Here is a 15,090-nt window from a genome sequence, read left to right on the forward strand (position 1 = left end):
AAGAGGCTGAGGTGGGAGGATCACCTGAGCCCAGGAAGTCAAGTCTATAGTGAGCTGTAATGGCGCCACCACACTCTAGCTCGGGTGACAGAGTAAAACCCTGTTTCAAAAAAAAAAAAAAAAAATTCCAATGTACGTATAAACCACATTTTGTTTCATCCATTGATGAACATGAGTTACTTCTAATTCTTGGCTATTGTGAATAATGCTACTATGAACACAAGTGTACAAATATCTCTGAGACCCCACATTCAGTTCTTTGGGGTATATACCCAGAAGTAGCATTGCTGCATCACATGACAATTCTATGTTTAATTTTTTGAGGAGCTACGATATGATTTTCCATCATAGCTGTAGCATTTTACACTCCCATCAACAATGCACAGGATTCCAATTTCTCCACATCCTTGGCACCATTTGTTATTTTCTGATTTTTGTTGTTGTGTTCTTTTTTAACATGACATGATTTCATCATGATTTCTCATTTTTTATAGTAGCCATCCTAAACAACTTTCTTTTTATTATTGTTATTATTATTTTACAGACAGGCTGTCGCTCTGTCACCCAGGATGGAGTGTGGTGGTGTAATCATTGCTCACTGCAGCCTCAATCTCCTGGGCTCAAGCAATCCTCCTGCCTCAGTCTCCTTAGTAGTTGAGACTATAGGCTTACATCACTGCACTCTGAGTAATTTTCATTTGTTTTTATTTATTCTTATTTTTTTTTCTATAGAGACAGGTTCTCAATTTATTGCCCAGGCTGGCCTTGAACTCCTGGCTTCAAGCAATCCACCTGTCTCAGGCTCCCAAAGTGCTGGGATTATAGGCGTGAGCCACTTCACCCAGCTAAGCAACTTGCTTTTGATAACAATACCAGTGACTACCATTTAGCTATGTGCTTCACTTGTGGCTAGTTTGGAATCCACTGTAACCTAGAACACTCGCAACAAACTGCTGGCGTTTAAACATGAGGATTCTGAGGCTAGCAAGGCCAGCACCTTGGCAGCAGCAGCCCACAGTTAGGAAGGGAGAGACCTGGTATTTCAGCCCCCACATGAAATTAATTCGACACCCTGTGCTCTACCGCCCTGCCCTGCCTTACTTTTGACCATTCAGAGTGATTTCTGGGCACTCATTTGGGTGCCAGGGATCTCCTGAGCAAGTCGCCCACCCACAACCCTAGCAAAGTCATTGATCAGCGTTCTGGTTTGTGAACAATCCAGAGAGAACAGAGCACAACAAACTCCTCTAGGATAGAAACCTCCCACTTACTTATGTTGGTATTTCCCCAAACCACCCACTATCATGACATACAGCACTCGATAAATATACATGGGCTGGGTGCAGTGGCTCATGCCTGTAATCCCAGCACAGCACAGCACTTTGGGAGGCGAGGCGGGTGGATCCCTTGAGCTTAGGAATTTGAGACCAGGCTGGCCAACATGGCCAAACCCCATCTCTACAAAAAATAAGCCAGGCATAGTGGAACACACCTGTAGTCCCAGCTACTTGGAGGCTGAAGTGGGAAGATGGCTTGAGCCCAGGAGGTCAAGGGTGCAGTAAGCTATGACTGCACCACTGTACTCCAGCCTGGGATTACAGCCTGGTCTCAAACTCCTGAGCTCAAATTATCCTCCTGCCTTGGCCTCCCAAAAAACAAACAAATTAGGCAGGCCTTGTGGCGGGGCCTGTAATCTTAGCTACCCAGGACTGAGGTGACAGGATGGCTTGGGCCCAGGAGGTGGTGGTTGCAGTGAGCCGAGATAGCACCACTGCACTTCAGCCTGGGTGACAGAGTGAGACCCCATCTCAAAACATACAAATAAACAAATAAATAAATAAATACACATGAGGGAAAATTTTTGTTATCTACATTGGGCATCTATCAAATTTGAAACAATACAAAAAGCCAATGTGGTTCTGAAAGACAAAAATCAACTGTTATGGTGCCGCATTTCATTATACTAACAACCATAAGCTCCATATTAAAATTTTGCTTAAAACCAGGGATTCGGCCAGGCGTGGTGGCCAAATCCCTGGTGAGTGAGATCGCGCCATTGCACTCCAGCCTGGATGACAGAGTGAGACTCTGTCTCAAAAACAAAACAAAACAAAAAACCAAGGACTGTGACCATTACTGTATCTGTCACTCTCCAGGTCACTTACGGGAGGTGTCAAGTACCTACTTGCAGATGACAATTACAAGCTTAAGCCTATTGCTGTCATAGATAACAGAAATAAATGCTACTTTCTAGCTTCAAATTAATCTCTAGAGAAGTAGCCTTGAGTCATTCAACTCTCCACCTACTCAAAGCATGAAGTCAGTGTTCAACGTGTCTTCACTCTTGGCTATGTCATAAATGCCACATTGTAAAAGAGTGTAGGCAAGAAGTTGCCTGTGATGGACAAAAAAATTAGCTTCATACTAAAAGGCTCCAGTGATTCCCCTTCGTTGATGCCACGAAGTCCAACATTTAGTATTAGGGCCAAGCACCCTCCAAGCCTGCCTGTGGAGCCTCCCACTGCCTCTCTGGAACAAGCTCCGGTAATGTGGAATGACCCCTGCATAGTCAGGCTGTCCTTTCTCAGGAAAGCCCCTTCTTCCAGGGTGTGTGGCCCACTCCCTTCAGGATTTCCACCAACACAGCAGGTTTGTACCCCAACTCCTAACACTGTGCGGGACTCCCAGTAGCTACCCAGGAAAAGTTTGCTAAACTGAATACTGAACATAGCAGTGGAAGATTCTTTAAGAAAGTGTTCTATTTACAACATTTACAGCGCATCAGCTCTCCTGAGACAGGACTCTTAGAATTATATCCATCAAGTGTCCTTCAAGCCACTCTAGCTCCAAAGTTCCCTGTCTGCTTCCACCTGCCCTCTGCAGTCCCACTGGCTTCATTCCATTGCTCCTTATATCCTGCCGTTTTAAAATCATATAAGGAGCCAGGCGCAATGACTTATGCCTATAATCCCTGGATTTTGGGAGGCTGAGGCGGCCGGATAACTTGAGGCCAGAAGTTCGAGACCAGCCTGGCCAACACAGCAAAACCCCGTCTGTACTAAAAATACAAAAAGTAGCTGGGCATGGTGGTGTGTGCCTGTAATCCCAGCTACTCAGGAGGCTGAAGCACAGGAATCACTTGAACCCGGGAGGTGGAGGTTGCAGTGAGCCGAGATCATACCATCACACTCCAGCCTGGGTGACAGAGAAAGACTTTGTCTCAGGAAAAAAAAAAAAAAAAAAAATATATATATATATATATATAGTTATATTTATATATGGGATTTATGTATATATTTATATGTGGGATTTATATATATATATTTATATATATGGGATGCTCATTCTTTTAAATATAAAGACGTACAGAAGTAAAAACAGCACTCAACTGTCACCCAGAAATAATCACTATTAAGATCTTAGTATAAAAATTGTTTGAAATGCAGTTTATAGATGATGTGCCCATATATGAATATTTTATTTCAGAAATGGTATCATGTCATCTACTAGTTTGTGTTCAGCTCTTTTGTTATTGTTTGTTTGTTTGAGACAGGGTCTCACCAGGTTGCACAGGCTGATTTCGAACTCCTGAGCTCAAGCAATCCTCCTGCCTCACGCTCCCAGAGTGCTGGGATTACAGGCAAGAGTCACTGCGCCTGGCGGCCTGGCCGTGTTCAGCTTTTGAAAAAAAAGATTTTCATATTAGTAACTGTAATTGAATGTTTTATCTTTTAAGATATTTACAAAGTATCCCATTATATGAATGTGACTTAATTTGTGTTTGTTTAATAAACCTCCCTATTGGACTGCCCACCTCTGTGCATCGGAAGGGGGGATGAAAAAATGTTGATTAATGGATACAAACATACTGTTTGATAGAAGAAATAAGACCTCGTAGGGTGACTAGAGTTCACAGTTAACTATTGTGCATTTCAAAACAGCTAGAAAAATTCAAAAGATTCTAGTATTTAAAAAGAAAACAAATATTTAAGGTGATGGCTATCTCAAATACTGATTTAATCTTTACAAATTATATGAATGTATTAAATTATCACATGTGCCCTGAAACTATGTATATCTATTATACATCAGAACAAACAAACAAACAAAACTCTGATGGAGTTGGCCAATCCTACTTCAGAGAAGCTGCTCCAGGCCACATTCCCCTGCAAGTTAAGGGGAGGGGCTCATCCACCAGATTGTATTTCCTTTTTCTATTTTGTTTTGCCTGCAGATAGAAGTGTATTTGAGCACAAGGTAAAATGTTTCTTGCTATGGGTTGTGGTCAAATAAGTGTGACAGGCTGGGCGTATGGCTCAAGCCTGTAATCCCAGCACTTTGGGAGGCCGAGGCGGGCAGATCACCTGAGGTCAGGTGTTCGAGACCAGGCTGACCAACATGGTGAAACTCTGTCTCTACTAAAAATACAAAAATTAGCTGGGCGTGGTGGCGCATGCCTGTAATCCCAGCTACTCGGGAGGCTGAGGCAGCAGAATCGCTTGAACCTGGGAGGTGGGGGTTGCAGTGAGTGGAGATTGCATCACTGTACTCCAGCCTGGGCCACAGAGCAAGACTCCATCTCAAAAAATAAAAAATAAAAAAAACAAAAAGAAGATGTTTGACAGCCACTGTTCTATCCCAAGAATTTAAGAAGGAATTTAACAATTTTTAAAATATTCCTGAATTATTATAGTTAGTATTTAAAAATTATTACGTAGCCTGAACATTAAAAGATTTCGAAACATCTACCCAAGAGTTTCATAACACTTTCCATGATGGGGAATTTCAAAATGTACATTTTTCCGTTGCTGAAAAAGTCAGGCATGGCCAGGGTGGGCTTCGCAAAGCAAGCTCTGCCCTTAAGACTCCAGACTCCTCCTCTCTCCCGCCCCCGCCCCACCCCTCACTTAAGGGCAAACCAAAAATGCAGAGGGCAGCAGAGGGTAGAAAGAACCCCGAGGAAAACGCAGCATTGGGTGGTAAGGAAGGTGGGGCTGCAGGCAAATGACCCAGGGGCCTGGGGAGGAGGAAGTATCACTTCCTTGCCTGCCTCCTCTGGGGCCTTCTCTCTCCAGCATCGGGCTACAGTTCTGCTCTCCGTGACACAGCTTCCCCCTGGAAAGCAGAAGTGGTCCTCCCTCTCCAGAGAGCCTCTCTGAGACAAGCTTCTCCATTCCCCTCACCTCCGTGGGGGTTAACATTTACAGGAAGGGCCGGGCGCGGTGGCTCACGCTTGTAATCCCAGCACTTTGGGAGGCCGAGGCGGGCGGATCACGAGGTCAGGAGATCGAGACCACGGTGAAACGCCGTCTCTACTAAAAATACAAAAAATTAGCCGGGCGTGGTGGCGGGCGCCTGTAGTCCCAGCTACTCGGAGAGGCTGAGGCAGGAGAATGGCGTGAACCCGGGAGGCGGAGCTTGCAGTGAGCCGAGATCGCGCCCCTGCACTCCAGCCTGGGTGACAGAGCGAGACTCCGTCTCGAAAAAAAAAAAAAAAACAAACAAACAAAAAAAACATTTACAGGAAGAGTAGGGGCACCCAGCGACCCAAACACCAAGAAGACGTCATTGCTTCAGTGGGAGGCAGAATGAATACACACCCATCTCTCCAGTCTCACTGTACCAGCACCCAAGGGTAGGCCCAAAGACCACCCGAAGACCTCCCCACCAGATGTTTTACCAATGGAGGGAGGAAAGCAGGGACTGGAAAGGCTTCCAACCAGTATGGTCTGGTGTCAATAAAGAAGAGTGAGCAAGATTTCAGATGCTCACAGAAAGGTGTGGGCAGGCAGGCAATATGTAACTTTGCCTGAAGCATGGACTGTAGAAAGGAAATGAGACCAACTAAAAAACTATCTGAGCTATGAAGACTTCTTCCCAGTGTTCTACAACCCAAAAGCAGAGCCTCAACCATCAAGAAACAGCCACTGAAATGGATTCTTTGAATGTATCCCGATTCATGCAGTTCTATAGGATGTCATTTAAGTAGCAGCATTCTGAACACTGAGCACTTACAATAATGAGATTAACTGACAATCTCTTCCCATACACGGTCAGCTCATGCCAATTCCTGGTTGAAGAAGCCTTTGTAAGATGACAAGGAACGAACTGGGGAGAGCAGAAGAAAGTGTACTGGAAGCCTGAGGGTTAATAAAGCCCAGTGAAAGAGCAATGCCATGGAAGAGTTCTATACCAAGGAAAACTGCATCCCGAGTGTAAGTACAGCTTTTAAGAAATAGCTCTGTGGCAAATAAGGAATGCTGCCAGCTAATTCAGTAATAAGAGAAAATGAAGTACAGAACAGGATGAAGAGGATAAACAACAAAGGCTACTACAGGCCCCTGCTCTTGTCAGCATGGATGAGGCTTTTTAATACATCATCCCAAGTATTTAAACTTGCTCTTCTAAATTACAAGAGAGGGCCGGGCACGGTGGCTCACACCTGTAATCCCAGCATTTTGGGAGGCCGAGGCAGGCTCACCTTAGGTCAGGAGTTCAAGACCAGCCTGGCCAACATGGTGAAACCCCGTCTCTACTAAAAATACAAAAATTAGCCAGGCATGGTGGCGGGCGCCTGTAATCACAGCTACTAGGGAGGCTGAGGCAGGAGAATCACTTGAATCCAGGAGATGGAGGTGCAGTGAACTGGGATCACGCCAAAGCACTGCAGCCTGGGTGACAAGAGCAAAAACTCTGTCTCTTCAGTGGGAGGCAGAATAAAATATAAAGAGAGCCCTTCCAACTAACTTAAGCCAAAGATACCCCAGAAAGGCCAGGCGCAGTGGCTCACACCTGTAATCCCAGCACTTTGTGAGGCCGAGGCGGGCGGATCACTTGGGGTCAGGAGTTCAAGACCAGCCTGGCCAACATGGTGAAACCCCATTTCTACAGAAAATACAAAAATTAGCTGGGTGTGGTGGCATATGCTTGTAAGTAATCCCAACTACTCGGGAGGCTGAGGCAGGGAGGATTGCTTGAACCCAGGAGGCAGAGATTGCAGTGAGCTGAGACTGCACCACTGCATTCCAGGCTGGGCGACAGAGTGAACCTCCATCTCAAAAAAGAAAAAAAAAAACCAAAACAACAACAACAAAAATCTCAAAAGCTCCAAGTCTTTAAACTGACAAAATTTCTAATCCCTCCATTGGCAGATTTCCATACTATTTTCTACACATGGGTATCTCCCCCGAAAGGGAACTTATTCAAAATAAATTTTAGAAATGATAATGGAGTGAACTCAAAGTTTCACAATTTAAGTATCAGGAAACCAGGCAGCTGTAAGAAATCTTTCAGTATTTCTGACTGGAAAAAAAGCCCAACAACTTCCTCTTCCATGTTCTTCTCTTCATTATCAGCCTTAAAAGATGGGAGGCAATGTATATCTATACTGTTGGCCTAGAACAGTCCCTTGCACACAGCAGGTGCTCAAAATGATCAGGTGTTTTAATGTGCGTCCTATGAGCTCTGTCTCCTTAATTTATATTTTCATTTGAATGATGCTCTCACTGATAAAACAACCAGGAGGCTGGTAAAGTTTACAGGGAGACACTCCCAGCAGAGGTGGGGGAAAGTCCTTTTGCAAAGTATTACTCAGGTACTTCTGTATTAACCAATAAGCAACTGATTGCCCCCAAGACAGTCAGTAGAGCTGCTCGGACAGCAGCCAGTATAGGTGTCATCTTAGCAGTTACTGGAGACCACCCTTTCCCACCCCCAAGCAAGAAGCAGTGCTAAAAAGCACAGAAATTCATTTCTAGAAGACAGCTTTAAGTGCCCAGCTTGATGGTGCATCTGCTATGTCCTGAGCAGTTAGCCACTTAGTTCAGACAATTACCAAGTGATAAAAGAAAATTAACTCATGATTTCACTTTTAAAATGTTTGTTAAATGGACTATTTATTTGCTTTTAAGCACAGATGGTCTGCAACTTAATGATTTTTCAACTTTACGATGGTGCAAAAGCATTAGGCATTCAGTAAAAACTATACTTCAAGTACCCACACAACCATTTCATTTTTCACTTTTAATACAGTATTCAATAAATTACATGAGCTATTCAACACTTTATTATAAAATAGGCTTTGTGTCAGATGATTTTGCCCAACGGTAGGCTAATGTGAGTGTTTCGACCATGTTTAAGCTAGGTTAGGCTAATCTATGATGTTTAGTAGGTTAAGTGTATTAAATGCATCTTCTACTTTCAGTATTTTCAACTTACGATTGGGTTTATTGGGACACAGCCTCATCATAAGTTGAGAGGCATTTGTAATTGAGCACACACTACAAGTCCAAAGGTGGACAAGTAGAAAGAGCCAAAAAACATACCAACTACTCCTAATGGTACCACTTAACCAAGCCCATGACCTCAGACAACCCCCTGAATCTTTTTCTGTATCTGTCCCTCTCCATCCTATAGGAGCCACAAGAGGTTCAAATGAAATTGGAGTTCAGGAAGACTTCAGAGCCCTGAGCAAATGAAAGGTGCTAACACCTTCACCACCATCGCTAGGAAGAGCCAGAAAAGGTCTGAGGCTGTCTCTGCTGTCAATGTGACACTGATCAATGTCCTGACTAATGATTGTGGTGGCCTTTCAATGTTAACACTCATCCATGCATCACTGAGATCATCAGTAGGAGTGAACTTATAACAATGTTCCCTGCTGTGGGCATGTATACATGGTGTCCTTATTTATAAAGTTAGTATGGGTTTGTACATGAATAATATGATTTAATTTTGTTAAGTTACAACTCCACACAGTCATGTGAACCAACTGCAATCTCAGATGTTTTTGGTGATTTATTTCTAAAAACAAATACTACAGATAGAAGTAAAAGGCTTTCAAAGTCACTGAACAGTGCTGGGCCACTTTTCTGCTAAAAGAAAGCTATTGGAGGGGCGGGGCAGGGGCGGGATTACAAAGTTTCCACCTACCTTTGTAACACCAATGACTCTAAAATAATGTAGGTCTTCTGGATTGGGCCAACTACCTTTGCAGGAAACATCTTAGCCATCCCACATCAGGACCTCTCTTCCAGTAATAAGTAGAGAAGAGTGGTGCTGACTGGAGATTCTCATTTAGAACACTAAATGTGGGTAACTCAGTGCTGGGTAACTTTACAGTCAACAAAGCCTCTCAAATCCCCATTTTAGAAACGTAACAGAAAGGGCCAGTAGGCTTCAAACACCTTAGGGACCAGCTCTATTTCTTCATCTCCCTGTGTCCTCAGTTTTGCATAGGGCAAGCTCACAGGAGGCCTTCATTCCTTCTTCCAAGTAATCTTGAACTGAGCACCTACTATGTACCAGGCACTGGGGCTATCATTTTGGACAAGACAGATGAAGCAGTTTTCATGGAGCTTCCACTGTAATGGTGAATACAGACTATCAACCTGCAGACAAATCAACATAACTCTGGCTGCTGCTATAAAGGAAATGTTGGCTGAATAAATGGCCCAAGTGGCTTATCCCAAATCACACCATATTAAATGATGGAAGACGCCAAAACTCAAGTTTCCTGGTTCCTATTTTCTCTCCCCTTCCATCTGCTGCCCTCTATCCTTCACTCAGCAAAAGGGCCACACATTTACATCCAAAGAGGCCCACTCACCAAAGGTTCTATGATCCAATGAAATTTATTCAGGCCTCAAAGCGCTTACCTGCTTACCTCCGAATGAGAATGGAGGGACTAACTGGATGCCACCCTTTCCCAACAAAGCTTACTCTTCCAGAGAAGGGCTTAGTAAGGCCTGGGCTCTTGCAGTGCCTATTCCCCAGGGCATGGCTTTAGGTGTTGGCTGTACAGAGAAAACATACCTGTAGCCCACCAGTTTATTGGCTAGTTCTTTAGGGAAAGTCAGACTACTGGGCCCTGCTTTGGGACAGCAAATCCCTCATGTATTTATTAAGCAGATTTACTAATAAGGTCAGATGGCTAAATCAGACATGGTAGTCTTAGGTTCAACAGCACCAAGCTGCAAAGAACCAAGAAGCCTCGTTTATATGAATAGAATTCACTGCAATAAATAACAGTAACATCGTTTATGAAAAGCTTGGTATGTACCAGGGGCTTTGTGTGTACTAAACAGCCCCTGAGGTATATATGCTCTCTCAAAGATGAAGAAACCCAAACAGGGAATTTCAATAATCGGTCCCCTAAATATTCAGCCAGAAAAGTGCAAGGCCTAGATTCTGAGCTGGCGAAGAAGGGCGAATTTGGGATAATTAACACACACGGATATACAAACAAATGAAGACACAGCCGCTAATCCGCACGACAGGCAGGGTGTTGGAAAGTTACGAATGCACCGCAAGCAAAAGATGGCACCATGGACCCAGAGAATGCAAGAAAGTGGGAACTGACTCTTAGGCCCTTCCCCCAAGGCGAAGGAAAGGCAACCCCTGAATTCTTAAAATAACTCTCGCTTCCTCTCAGCCAGCAAAAGGACCGGACTGCTCCTCGGCAGGCCGAGAGGCGCCGCAGCGGGAGGGTGAACTCCAGCCTCCGCCGCAGCCCCTCGACGTCACGCTCCTGCCCGGGGCCACCAGGAAGGGCAACTGTCCGCGGGCCTCGAGAGGGCGCCGGCCGAGCCCCGTCTCTCACTTCCAGGGGACCCAGGGACCAGAGGGGAGATCAGACTGCACAATCCGAGGAGTTCTCTCCAGTATCCCCGCCGCGCGCCCGCTCCGCAAGGGCAGGGGCTTCCCCACTGTGCGCGAGGAGCGGCCGGAGCGGGGACAGCAGCTGGCCCTCGGGCCCTCACCGGGAAGGACCTGCGGTGAGCCCTCCCCCGCGCCCGCACCTCCCACCGCTCCCCTGAGCGGCTCCGCGGCGGACACCTGCGGAGCCTCAGTCCCCGCGCCCTGGCTCCCCCGGGCCCGGTCACCCGCCGGCTGAAGACATCTGAGAGCCTTCGCCGCCGGGGCCCGGAGGCGGTGCGGCCAGGAAGCCGCCTCGGGCCGCGCCGATGCCCCCGGCCCCGAGTCGACCCTGCGACCGGGACTCCGGCTGGTGACACAGCCGCGGCCCCTGCACCCACTGCTCGCGTGCCCGCGCCCACCCTTGGGCTCGCGCAGAGGACTCACCCGCTCGCGGTGAAAGTTTCGGGGCGGCGGAGCTCCACGGTGACTTGAGTTCAGAGCGGGGGGCGCGACGGGGCGGCCCAGCAGGACCTGTGTAGGGGGAGGCTGCTGGCCGGGAACGCGGGACGCGCGGCGAGGGGCTGCTGGCGCGGAGCCGGGGGTGGCGCGGCCGCTCCGCTTGCCGCGGGCTGGAGACTGCAGCGCGTCTGGCCCGGAGGCGCCACGGCCGGGGAGCGAGCGGCAGCGCGGCCCGGTGCGGCGGGAGAGGAACTGGCTGTCTCTGGGCTCGGCCGAGAGGTCCCAGCTACTTCCTGGTGCTCGGATTTGCATATTGAGCCCGGAGGGCGGGGAAGTGACCGTTTGGTCCCTGCCCAAGGTTTGGGTGTTTGGTGTGGCCGTCGCGCAGGGCTTTGAAGGCATAGAAACCTGGCGACTCAGTCTGCAGCTCCGGGGAGTGGAGCAGCCCGGGCCAGCCTTCTCCTATAGGGACGGACGGAAGGATCTCCGGAGGAGCCTGGGCTTTGCAGGCACATCGACGACACCTCTCGCGTCTCCTTTCCTTTACTTCCGACCCATCCCCAAGGTATTAGGAAGGGGGTGCTCCCGGGAGCGGAGGAGGTGCGCTCTGATCCCTTCCAACATTAGGGGTTCTCTAGAGAAAGGATGCGATATGCCGAGGTGATGCTCGGGGTCTCTTTAAGTTCTTAATAATCATTACAAAGTAAGTTCCTTAAGGGTGTACAGGAGGCTGTTCAGGGCATTGATGGGGGAGGGGATGACGTGGAGTCAAATGGCCCGGCAAGTTCTCCGTTTCTCAAAGCCTTAGTTTCCTCCCAGGACAATGGATGTGAGGATGCCTATCTCGTGTACCTTTCTGTACAGGGCCCGCACTGCCCGCATGCAGGAATGCTGGCGTTATTTCATTCCTACTACAGCTGCATCCCAGCATGTAGGGCAGTGCTTGCACGTAGCAGCTGGTGCCTAACCAGTGTTTGCTGAAAGAATGTGTGACCCCGTGCTCAAGGTCATGTTCGACTCAATAAATGCCACTTACAAATCCAAGATGTAAGATTAGGCTCGGGCACCGTGGATACCCACTTCTTCTAAGCCCGATTCTGTTCTCTGGGATCCCAGCATTGCAGTACCTTGAAGAATTTACAAGGAAACAAATTGGACACTGTGGGAGACTTGGTCTTTGCATTAATAGCAAACATTTACAGAGGGCGTGATGGGCCAGACACTGCCCAAAGCACTTCCTTTCTCTCATTAACAATGTTCTGAAGAGGCTGGCCCCAGCTACGGAGCAATAAGTCAAAGCAGCTGCCTTGTGACACAATCTGATACAGCAGTTATTTGTTACTAGGAAAGGAGTACTAAAGTTTGCATACTATTTCCTTAAAAGAAAAAAAGAAAGGTGGTTTATACCTGTGATGTTCACTGGTATGTAGTTGTTAGTTTACTGCTGAACAGAAGGGGTGGGTTACCCATGGGAAGGTGTGTGATTGAAACCTATCAAGAATCCTATGGAGAAAAATAGAAAAATGAAAAGAAAAAATGAAACAAAAACAAAGAATCCTATGGAATAATTCACTACCTGAGGGCCTATTGCCTAGACTTTTCTTAAGAATGACCTCTCAAATATATTAACCCTACATTAAAGTATCTGCTGCTACTGATGAATCCTTGAGATCCTGACTAAACGTGTGTGGCAAATAAGAATAGGATTCAAAACGTTTGGTATTGGTTAATCTATCAGAAATACCTGTCAGTGTTTTTGGTAAAATATCTCTCAGGGTAAGGAACAAAGCATCATCAGGCTGACCTGAGCTTGCACCCAACTCCCCAACTCCCTGACTCCTCACAAAAGTGTCCTCACTAAGTTCATCTCTTAATTCTTATTTGGAAAAAAACAATACGATGCTAATTTCCACTTCGTAGGCTGCATTTATACTTGCTGAATACTTCATTCAATCATTCTCCATATCTGTCTTTCCTTCTTAATGTCCCATGAAAGTTCTATTTCTCAGGAAAGTTTTATTTAAAGCTTCTATTGATAGGCAACTTTTTAAAGTATCTGTAGCATGTATGGTGTGCAACATTCTTTTAAACTAGACCTAGGTACTTTTTAGCATTGTTTGCCCATGTTAGGCTTGTCTCTTCAACTACTGATAAACTCCTTTTGGGAAGGCACTGCCTTTTATACTTATCTATTTCCCATTCTACCTCCCAGAAATTATGTTGGGTGCTTTAAAATACTTCATTAGTATTGATTGATTGGTTAATTGACTGATTGACTGATTTATCTCACCAGTTTTCTCTAAATTGAGCACAGAAGGCAGTGATCAGAGGCAGGGTGCAAATCAATAAGGCTCCTTGACAGGGTAGGTGGGCCTTTGAAGAAAGGAAGGAATACGATGGGCAGGGCAAGAGAAGGAAGTATTGTAAATACGTTATGTACAGTGTATCCTCATTTTTGCAAATACCATATTTGTGAACTTATCTACTTGCTAAAATGTATTTGTAACCCCAAAATCAATATTTGAGGTGTTTTCCCAGTCACTCATAGACATGCACATCCCAGAGCAGTAAAAATCTTGAGTTGCCCCACGCACACCCTCCCAGCTATAGTTGAACAAGGTGATGCTCTGCCTTCTTGTATCCTTTATGCTGTCCATTTAGTTTATGCTTTCCACACTTCTGTGCTTTTTGTTGGTGATTTTGCTGTTTCAAATGGCCCCCAAGCGACCCAGCGCAGTGGCTCATGCCTGTAATCCCAGCACTTTGGGAGTCCAAGGTGGGAGGATTGCTTGAGCTCAGGAGTTCAAGACCAGCCTGGGCAATATCGTGAGACCCCCCCGCCCCAAATAAAAATAAAATAAAATAAAAAATAAATGGCCCGAAGCATAGAGCTTGCTGAAGTGCTGTCTGTTGTTGCTAAGCACCAGAGGCTGTGGCATGGCCACTGGAGAACCGTCCTGCAGGCAGGAGCTACTGTGCTATTGGCTGTGAACTCAATGTAATGAATCAGCCATATATTAAATAAGGTGTCCATTAAACAGAAACACACACCATGTAAGGTTATGTATTAATCATAATGTAATGAAAATGTTGTGTCCAGAGACTCACAGAAACCTAGGAAGCAGTGGCTCGGTATTCGCTAATTCAGTGTTCACAGTGACTATAGAACATAACTACCACAAATAATGGGACGAAGCATACAAGAGCATCCCATCATCCATTGTGGGAAAATGAAATATCTGACCTCTAGGAACTTCTTCATTAGCACCGCCATCATCATCTCATGGGTGGTCATGGTGCTTAAGGCCAGGATTGGTCATGCTGCTCACCTGTTCATGTTGGTCCACCAAATCATCTGTGCTGCAACCCATCCCACTGCTACTGTGTGGGCTGCCCCTGCTGCCTCTTCTAGTATTCTTCCATCCAACTCTTGCCAACTTGGCCACAGACCTAACTACCAAGTAGCAAATAATACAGAGTAGTGGTGCTCAACCCTGGCGGCACATTAGAATCACCTGAGCTGCTAAAATATCTCCATGCCCAGGCCCTACCTAGACCAGTTAAATTAAAGTCTTTGGGGGATGGTGAGGGGAACCCCAATTATCAGAGACTGAAAACCTTGCCAGGTGGTTCCAATGAGCAGCCAAGTTTGGGAACCACTGGTGGAGTATGCTCCGCCCTCCCCTAGCCTGGAGCTCACCTCTCTGAACAATGTCCACCTTCCTCAAGCCCTCACACCCACCCCCCACCCCGGTCCTCTGTCTTTAAGAGAGTAGCATGTGGCCAGGGGCAGTGGCTCACACCTGTAATCCCAGCACTTTGGGAGACTGACTTGGGTGGATCACCTGAGGTCAGGAGTTTGAGACCATCCTGGCCAACATGATGAAACCCTGTCTCTACTAAAAATACAAAAATTAGCCGGGCGTGGTGGCTCACACCTGCAGTTCCCGTTACTCGGGAGGCTGAGGCAAGAGAATTGCTTGAACCCAGGAG

General features: G+C 46.5%; 1 protein-coding gene across 4 annotated transcripts in view; it reads right to left on the reverse strand.

The window, feature by feature from the left end:
* LYN (LYN proto-oncogene, Src family tyrosine kinase) overlaps positions 1-13,935 on the reverse strand; it is a 142,948-nt gene extending 129,013 nt beyond the window's left edge. The window contains exon 1 of one of the 4 annotated variants that reach the window (XM_063643300.1): positions 11,083-13,935. In XM_063643300.1, coding sequence (XP_063499370.1) covers positions 11,083-11,499 — 417 coding nt within the window. In that variant the 5' untranslated portion in view covers positions 11,500-13,935. The remainder of the gene's footprint in view (positions 1-11,082) is intronic. The other 3 variants (XM_055286375.2, XM_055286376.2, XM_063643301.1) reach the window with 3 other exon arrangements.
* Between the last annotated feature and the right edge of the window lie 1,155 nt (positions 13,936-15,090).

Source organism: Symphalangus syndactylus, chromosome 7 (genome assembly GCF_028878055.3).
Source record: "Symphalangus syndactylus isolate Jambi chromosome 7, NHGRI_mSymSyn1-v2.1_pri, whole genome shotgun sequence".
Classification (NCBI taxonomy): domain Eukaryota; kingdom Metazoa; phylum Chordata; class Mammalia; order Primates; family Hylobatidae; genus Symphalangus; species Symphalangus syndactylus.